Source organism: Atta colombica, unplaced genomic scaffold (genome assembly GCF_001594045.1).
Source record: "Atta colombica isolate Treedump-2 unplaced genomic scaffold, Acol1.0 scaffold33, whole genome shotgun sequence".
In the NCBI taxonomy this organism is placed as follows: domain Eukaryota; kingdom Metazoa; phylum Arthropoda; class Insecta; order Hymenoptera; family Formicidae; genus Atta; species Atta colombica.
This window is the reverse complement of record NW_017259437.1, coordinates 2630460-2640186: the sequence shown is the minus strand read 5'-3', so window position 1 is coordinate 2640186 and position 9727 is coordinate 2630460. Positions and strand designations below refer to the sequence as shown.

The 9727-nt window shown below is 29.9% G+C and overlaps 3 protein-coding genes across 7 annotated transcripts in view; 2 read left to right on the top strand and 1 right to left on the bottom strand.

Moving 5' to 3' along the window:
* The window catches only part of LOC108690544, a 24150-nt gene extending 22200 nt beyond the window's left edge, over window positions 1-1950 (top strand). Inside the window, exons 29-30 of one of the 2 annotated variants that reach the window (XR_001931897.1) lie at window positions 1244-1298; window positions 1672-1693. Coding sequence is in view for 1 of the 2 variants with exons in the window: in XM_018197891.1 (XP_018053380.1) it covers window positions 1244-1298; window positions 1672-1820 (204 nt within the window). In the remaining variant the exon portion in view is untranslated. Of the gene's footprint in view, window positions 1-1243; window positions 1299-1671 lie in introns of both variants that reach the window. The other variant, XM_018197891.1, reaches the window with a different exon arrangement.
* The window catches only part of LOC108690545, a 122082-nt gene extending 118088 nt beyond the window's left edge, over window positions 1-3994 (bottom strand). For 2 of the 4 annotated variants that reach the window (XM_018197896.1, XM_018197897.1), the window contains exons 1-2: window positions 3729-3994; window positions 3462-3598 (exon numbers count right to left, since the gene is read on the bottom strand). The gene's annotated coding sequence lies outside the window, so the exon portion shown is untranslated. The remainder of the gene's footprint in view (window positions 1-3461; window positions 3599-3728) is intronic. The other 2 variants (XM_018197894.1, XM_018197893.1) reach the window with 2 other exon arrangements.
* A 97-nt stretch (window positions 3995-4091) lies between these two features.
* Window positions 4092-8247, top strand: LOC108690513 (E3 ubiquitin-protein ligase RNF146). The gene is made up of 4 exons (XM_018197843.1): window positions 4092-4281; window positions 5312-5563; window positions 7011-7298; window positions 7866-8247. Exons 1-4 carry the CDS (start codon window positions 4188-4190, stop codon window positions 8111-8113), a joined length of 882 nt encoding a protein of 293 aa, XP_018053332.1. The 5' UTR covers window positions 4092-4187; the 3' UTR covers window positions 8114-8247.
* Window positions 8248-9727: the final 1480 nt, after the last annotated feature.

Below are 9727 nucleotides of genomic sequence, written 5' to 3'. Positions count from 1 at the left end.
GTTATATATATTAAATAATATTTTGTCACTGAAATTAATACGAAAAGTTTTATTATCTCGAAATTTTAATCAGTGGACTTTACATTTTATGATTTCCACTTTTGGCGATTTATGCATTTTTATTTAAATGCTTTTATCTAAACGCCGTTTTCTTTTAAATACTTATTAGCTATATTAACAATTTATATTATAAACTTTATAAGATCATAACTTGCGAATGAAAGAGGTATTTGCGTGTTCGAATGTATCTTTCTTTCGATACAAACGTGCATTACGATGCATTCCATTCGAAATAAGAAAATTTATATTCTTCTGAAGAAATTAGCAGTTCTTAATCATCAATCCGTGAGTCAATCTCGATACATTTTATAGCATGTTATACAGACGAAAAATGACAGAGAAAATATACGATTTTTTTCCATTAACTCGAGTTTGTTACATCGCTATAACCATCTGTCACGCCTCTCCTACACCAAGCTTCTTCTCGCAAATTCGTCGCCTTTCCTCACAATGAAATTTTCTAATCCGGGAATGAACAAATGATTCGATAGATTGTATTTTACATGTTACTTATACGATTCATCTAAACAACGCATTTTATATATAACAAGTTACTTTTTCTCTCGCTATTAGATAAGCATGTGCATGATGATCTGATATAATAATTTAATTTTTTTATTACTTGGAAGGAATTTATTAAAAATCCGAATGATCTCTCTTAAAGAATCTAACGAATAAAATCCAGAGAATCTCTTGTTTAAATAATTTGATATAAATTCAGCTTTATCATGAAGAAATGTAATCGTCGCATTTTGTATTGCAACAAATAAAATTATTTTCGCGCGTTTGAATCGAAAAAATCTGAGCACGCCGATGCTTGATGTAAATTACAACCGGCGCCATTCCCAAATTAAATTAATTATCGATTTAAGAAAACTCCACGAAGACATCGATGAAGCCTTTTATTACAACCTGCACGAGTTCATAGACAGCGATTAACCCGAATTGCCTGATGAAACAGGTTTATTCGTGGCACGTGAAAAACATTCACTTCATCGCATGCACGCTTTGAGCTACAGAAACCTCTGAGGCTCTATGAGACAAGTCATTCAAGTTGTTTGAGCGTGTTTGCTACGTACATGCACTAACCAGAAAGATTGAAGAAAATAGAATGAATTCATTATTTCGCCATTGTATGGCGAGATATTGAGTATTTTAAAACCAACTTTCACTTATCGTTTAGGCGCCTGCGGACGGAGACGTTGGAAAACAATCGAAGATGCAAGGGAACTACTTAGGTCAGTAACATAAAAAAAATTTCCTCCTTTGAATTAAGAAATTCTAACAACACATGATAATAAAGTTTAAAATAGATTATTAATAATTTTTACACATAATAATCTAAGACATATTTAAACACCTATTATTATAATAGCTGTGTTCAGCGGACTCAACAGTTGAATGAGCGCTCGCTGTTATTGATGTATTCTTTTAGATCATCCAATCAGTATTTTAGATCTGAATACACCTTATAATAATAGGTGTCATCATGACTTTGTTGTGATATTATTATGACTTATTTTTTTTACTATGGGGATTACATGTATATGTAATTTCGAGAAAAATCTATTTAATCGAGTAGAGTTAATTATGAAGATTATTTCATTTTAGCACCAGACAAGCCGATAACTTTCAATACATCTCTTATCTTCTTGTCGGATGGCCAACGAATTTTCGGCAATCCACTGAGTTATCTTGGTGGTCCGATGTTACCACGCAGGAATAGATCCTCTATCGAATCAGTGTTATCATTAGATTGATCGTGGATTATTTATACTTTCCTTTAAAAGACTATTGTGAATATTCACAGGAACAACGAATCGTATTTCCCGATCAAATCGGAAAGTCTCGAACGTGTTGAGTGCCAAATTCATAAATATCATTATTTTTGTTATACACACGTTATTAAACAAAATAGATTAAAAGAGAAAAGGAGAAAAAACGTGTTAGATTAAAAAAAATCTAAACAGCATGAAAATCTAAAACATGTCAGAAAGATATTTATATATATTTGGAAAAAACATCTTTTTTAGATTTTTATCTCTTTTGTATAATCGTTTGCTTTAATAATTGCTACAAAAATAAATATTTCATGATTAATTAACTTAATTAACGTTAAAGAATATTTTATGCACTTAACACATTTGATATTTTCCATTTTCAGTTCATCTTTCATTATCACAAAGTTATCCGTTTCTCGAAAGGCTCGTGTTAATAGCTCGCACCAAGCTATAAGCTAAATAGTTTCATCAGAAAAGATTCGCTTGGACCAATATCGCGATCGGCGAATTTTATTTGTGACAAGACGTTATAGTTGCTAATAAGGATTTGAAAACGTGATAACGAGCTTAACAATATAATAATTAGTGATCGTGACAAACTCGATACGGTCTTTTTGCAGCTAATAGAAAGCTGTTGTGCTCAAAGATGTATATCGTTCCATACAATCTCATAAGGGTACTTGTAAAAAATATCTTGTAAATCCGTAGGATAATAATTCTTTAATTATTGTTGTAAAGTGAGCTGATAAAAGTTTCTCCGTTCTTAAAAAATCTCAAAATATAAAAGAAGCCCATTCTTTTTTATTCCCCAAAATTTTATCATGTTAAAAATTAATACGACGAACTTTCAAACTGCAGACGACTTTGATCAAATTCTTCGATTAAATATTAACTTTATTGATAATTAACTGATAAAATTGCTTTTAAAGCAAAGTTTCTAATTATATAATCCATTGTTCCCGAACCATGGAATTTTTTCCGTATAATAATAAATAAATATTAATAGTAAAAAATTAATAATTTTAAAAAATTAATAATTTCCATGCTAATAAAATAGTAAATTGATAAATTTATTACTTTCATTATAAATTGCTGAAATTATTCTGAAATCGATTTCGATCAAACTGTGATTAACTTAATCTGTAATTAATTCTATCAATAAATATTTGAATCAGAGTAACTTTAACCCCAATTTAACTTACTTTTTTCATCTTTTTCTAGTTCTAAGAATTGGAGAAAGATAATTAAGATCAAATTAAAGAGATTAATTAGAAATCCATAAATGTTAATAAAATATAATGGATACTGTTTGATAATCCAATTAATTATTCATCAGAGTTTATCAAAGTTGTCCTAAGTCCCATTCCTCATCCTAGTCAAGGTTCAATCAATTCACTGTACAGCGTTATGATAAACACGTTATATTTATAAGTTTATAACTGCTTAATTATAAATGAACGCAATATAATGTAAGAACAGAATAAAAAACCATTATTATCATCACAAGAGATCGAAGGTGCACTGCAATGGAGAGCACAGTATTTAATAATCAGTCATGTGAATAAATAATTTCTAGAGAACTTTTATCTCTCTTTTCCACTAATTAATAAATTTACTTACCAGTGTTGCGATCACTTCATCCACCATTTTGCTTCAGTATATCATATTCAATCGAATGGCTGCGAAGAAAAGATTTATAAATGATCGAAATTGATTTTCCTTCCTTTGTGTTCCTTCTTGGCTCATATTTCCGTCAACTTGAAAAAAAAACCCGAATATCATTTTTATTTGCAACAACAGAAAAAATGCAAAGTAATTTCGCTGTTAAATTTAAAATTTTGTCAGCATTAAAGCAAAAAGAATAAAATTCGTTCAAAATGAAATTACATGCAAGAATTGTATCACTCACGGAGCTCGAAAATGATAAGTGTCGATAATTGACAAATACTAATGCTTGCTTACTGCGCGAGTTTCCGAACCGTTGAAAGATAAGATCGCGCATGAAATTATCGCCAACGGAATTATTTGTCAAAAAATTATACTACACGAACAGATCTTCACATGTGCGTTCGACCGATCTTCATGACTTGAACATCGTGATCACGAAAATCGCAATCTCGAAGCACACATTTCAAATCCTACATGAACGACAGGAACGGCGATAACTTCAGACTACGCGCGAGTCACATCACGAGGTTGAGAACAGTTGAGAGCCCCGGGGAACGTCATAATAATAAGCAACATGGCTGACCTTCGCGAGTATTGATAAGACGCGTGCTGCTGTTTACAAACTAGACAAGGAATTGATTATATCGATGAAGCTCTGACCCTATCGGGTCAAATTGTATGATCTTCTCTGTCATGGCACAAGCGAAACTCGACGTGCCGGAGAAATCTGGCGGTATTAAAGAAAAGGACAAGGATTCCGAGGAAAAGGAAGGTACGTACTTGTCATTATACTAACATGAATCATTGCATTATCATCCGAAAACTATATTCCATGATACGCTATGTAATAATACATTATGTAGTTTTAAATAAAAAGATCTATACTACTGTTTATATATTATAATAGCAATCGCATTATATATAACACATAACATTCATGTAAAATAGTGTTATATATTATATTATTAGAATATAAAAAAAGTATATATATAATCATGTTTTTAGTCAATATTTATAATCAAATTACATCAAGTACACTTAAGATGTCATGAACCAAGAAGACTGTATTAGCATCTTAATATATCACTTAAGATGGTCTTAAAATAATAACAGATTACAGCCAGTATTTACAGTTGATTCTTATGTTAAGATTAAATAGTTTCTAAGATGCTAATATAGCCCTCTGATTGGTTTGTGAGATCTTCGATATCTTAAGATTGTACTTAAGACAATTTTAAATATAAGAATTGACTATGGATATATATTGACCCATGAACATCAGCCTTATATTTTTTTACACTTTATGGATTCTAGCAAAAGACATAGGTGATATAGTTTAACACAATAGATTTGTTTTATTGCTGCAGTAGACTGCATTAGAATCTTTTTTTTTACCAAATTTAAATTATGTATCTATTTTATTTTAAGTATAAAAAGTATACATTAGTTCAGCTATAAAAACAGACTTACATCCTTATTGTTTACCAATGTTAAATAAAGATGAAATGATTCACTGTAGGTACATTCCATTTGGTACTCACAGAACCGCTGTTTGTCCTTGTTTTTATCTTTGTTATTTAAAAGTTAATAAACAATAAAGATAAAATAATTCCTGGAGCACTGTAAACAGCAAATAAAACACAGCTTATGATAAACTATCATTAATTTCTTACTGAAAATATATAATAACTGCAATCTTTTGTTAATTAATAAGAAATTAATAAAAAATTAATAAAAAATTTTAATATTTTAATCTTATTTTTACATTTTACATACATATTGATCTATGTGTTGCTTGGTAGGTCCTACTGTCGTACCAGAATGTGCAGTGTGCCTGCAACCTTGCATTCATCCAGCACGATTACCTTGCAGTCATATATACTGCTATTTATGTGTGAAGGGTGTTGCTAATCAGAGCAAACGATGCCCAATGTGTCGTCAAGAGATCCCACCAGATTTTCTTGAGAGACCTCAGTTAGTGGAAGTGGAGGAGCCTCAGAAGGAATTGGAACATCCCGAGGAAGAATACCAATGGTTTTACGAAGGCCGAAATGGTAAAATATTAATTTAATTAAAGATTACACTAAATTGAAATTGATCAGCATTTAAAATCTGCAATTGTGTTGTCTTTTGATGGGAAATTCTTATAAATATCTCATTTATTATTACATTTTGTTTAAATTTCTCTAGTTTGCAAATTCTTTTAAAGCATTTATACAAGGGCGCACAAAATTTGATATACTACCCCTTCTTAGGTTGGTGGAAATATGATCCGAGGACAAGCAATGATCTGGAGACTATTTACAAACTAGGGGACGCGCAATGCGAACTTTTGATCTGTGGCATGCTTTACGTAATTGACTTTGTAAACAAATGTCAATATAGAAAATACAACCCACGTTATAAACGTAATATCAAACGTGATAGAAAAGATGCTCCGTGCAAGGGTGTCTCGGGTGTACGATAACACTTATATAAAATAGTTTATTTGCTCGTGAAGATCCAATTTTAAGCCCTTATTTTACAGCAATTATTAATATTGAACTATGTTTATATACACAATATTGTATTAAAATTATATTTTATATTATACACGATAAAGCATGGGCGTACGTAGGGGGGGAGGGGGCGCTTGCTCCCCTAAATTTTGGCAAGAAGAAATAAATTATAAAAATTATTAGTTGCGTTCAGTCGAAAATGCAACAACTTTGCTGTTGTAAAATTCTTTAATATGATTGATTTTATACATTTAGATTTAATAAAAAATAACAAATTCGATTTGACGCACTCAATGCACACTGGTGCACATTAAAACTGTCGTACACAAGTAAAGATATGTTTATAAATAAATATAAAAACCGGTTAAATCGTGAAATATTCGACACTTTATTGTGCCATTAAATAAAATATGTATTTTATAATTCGAAATATTTGCATTTCCTATTACAAATCAAATCGGTGTACAATGGCTTTAATATGCACTACTGCGCACTAGTGTCCAATCGAATTCGTCATAAAAAGAAAACACTGATAATTCTTTCTTGGATTCTTTAATAGCTTTACTGAAGCTAGCTCGCGAAAAGAAAGAAGCTGGAAGAAGGTATATTTTAATAAATTTTGTGTGAAATTTTTGTCTGCCCTCTCCCTCGACTGAAATTCTGTGTACGCCCATTCAATGAAGCATTGCATAAGTAAAAACAATATTAGAAATAAAAATGGAATGTGTGCGCAAGAATTATATTTGCTAGTATATGAAGTATATTAACAATTAAAAAAGTTAATGCTAATAATAATATATAACTAAGACGCTTAACATAAAAGAAATATACATATATTTTTTTTTTTCAATAAAATCATATTCTACTAAAAATATGTTTCTTTTTATATTTTCCCAACTGCAGTTTTTTACATGTCTGTTAATTTACTTTTAATGACGCATGATCTGGTTATTCTCTTTCTTATTGTAACATGGAACAAATGGCTTTAAGTAAATTTTTACAGGTTGGTGGCAATATGATCAGCGTACAAGTATCGAATTAGAAACGGCATATAAACAGGGTAAAAGGACCTGCGAGTTGTTGATTGCAGGATTTCTTTACATTGCCGACTTTGGTTCGATGCTCCAGTTACGTAGAAATGATCCTTCTAGACGAAGGAGAATCAAAAGAGATCTATATAATGTTCCAAGAAAAGGAGTTGCTGGATTACGGCTCAACGTACAGGATGAAGAGATTGTCAGAGAAATAAGAGGTGCAGAACGACCAGCTAGTCCTGCAAGTGATAGTATGGGTAAGATTGAAATAATATTTTCCATTAAGAAACTCAGATGACACATTGCAAAGCCCGTATCAAATTAGAGATTGAGATTAGATTGGAATTTATGAGAAGAAAGAAAATCAATATCGAGTGAACGTTGCTTTAATTTTCAAATTCCAATCTCGATCTCAATTTCTAATCTGATGCTTCATACAATGAATCATTACATCTTTTATTTGTCATATTAAATAAAGATGAAATAATTCAATGCAAAGATCTTATAACGAAGTTTGACCACGAGCGATTTTTTCAAAATTCTGTGAGAAAGATATATATACCATTTCCCTCTATATACTTTTACCCTAACTAATGCCTTACTCTATAATTTTAATGATTGCAGAATGAAACAATATAATTTAAAGTGAGACAATATATGTACTTTTTTATCTTGTAAGATTTTAACAAAATCGCTCAAATTCTGACTAGATTCTTATAAGATCTCTAATTTTCATTATGTTATACTATGTCATCTGCGTCTCTTGCTAAAAAGCTCTCAAAATTATTTATAAGCATATCTTTGGTCGAATATTATATTTACAGGTACAGGAGACGGCACAAATACTCCTATACCACCTAGTAATACGCCACAGACACCTGCAGGTGGAACAGCAAGTGGTGACGCTACACCTCTAAACGATAGAGTAGATCAGAGGTCGGATTCCTTGCATCAAGTCCTAGAACAAATGCGCTCTTTAGTTTTAAGAGAGCATCTGTCCTTAAACAGCGATAATGAATTTGAAGAAGACACGGAAGACACGTCGATTTCGGATCATCCCACTCTTTCATAGCTACAAACATCGAATTTATATTTATCAGAGACCGTCGCAATCTTATTTCAAAATATCCAATTCATTTCCATACTTTTCATATTGCTACTCAGCTCAATAAGATAGTATTCTATACACATACCCGCACGCACGCACGCACATATATTTGCTAAAAGTGTATCAACAAGATTGGTAAACGTGGTTATTTATCAGTTACTTTAGCATTACTTTCTATAGTAAATAATTTGATGACGATGTTACAATTTTTTATGAGGATAATACTAACTAACTAAAAGCTAAGATTTTAAAAGTCACTTTGAAAAATAATTTGTCATCATTACGCGTTATTTACTAAAAAAAAGTAATAAGTAATGAGCAACGTTACAAGTAACGCAAATAAAAAAATAACGGATTACAAATTAATGGAAAAAGGAGTTATTTTTTTCAATAACGAATGACTTTTCGTTATAACGATTGATTTTTCTTATTCTGATGTTATCATTACCGTCATAAAAAATTCAATGTTATTATCAAATTATTATTAGATCTATTGATATAAGGTAATGATCAACAAAGTAACGGCGTTACAAGTAACTGCCAATCCTATGTATCAATATTTAAATTTTATTGATCTAGCAAATTACATTGCTCAATTACGTATGGAAATTGATATACCTACAATTAAGTGTATTTCGAATTAGCTATTTTTATTTAGTAAGTACGCTCTTCTCTCCCTGCTCTTAAAAACTGTTTAATTATAATTATAATAAAACGAGAAAAGTATCAATTAAGTTATCATTGAAAATAGTAAGAATTTGCGAAATGTGGATTTACAATTTACAAAATAATTACTTGTTGATGAATAATGTACTTAAAAGTCTAACTATGAGAATTACTGTGTCAGAGTAGTAATATAAATTTATTGCTGTGACAACAATTAGTCGTATAAAATAAGATAAATATACTATAGCTATTCTAAAATATATTAAAATTTCTATAATAAAAATGTGTTCATGCCTTAGAAAGGCGTATAAAAAGAGAATATAATAAGAATAAATATGTATTTATTAAAAAATTCGAGTGCAATACTCGTTAATTGATAATCACTAGTTTTGAATAAAATCTGTAATCTTCAATGTTTAGAAATACCGGATTCTTCTTCTCTTGTAATGCACATAGAAATAAAAGATGCATTTTTCTCGGCAATTTATAACTTATTCTCCAAATAAAACAAAGAAAATTAGAACTTATAAGAATACTTATTAATTTAATGTAAGCAAGATATATTTGTAAATAGATTAAAATACACAGATAAAAATATTTCGCAAGGAAAATTCTTAAAAAACAAGATAATAAAAATCTTTTATTTCAAACACTAGATTTATTTACCTCAGATTTATTTACTTTCTTTTTCTGTGCTACTATTTATCAATATTTTAATACTTATATTATGAACTTTCATATTTATTGTCTGTGTGAGTAATTATATTTAAAGATAACTTGCAGAAAGAAAGAAAACGATATTGCAACAAATTGCAATAATTGCGAAAGTTAACTGATAAATAGTAATCGTCAATATTTTTTATTTACAAGTTCATTTATAAAGAATCAAATGTATCTTCAATAATTCATATA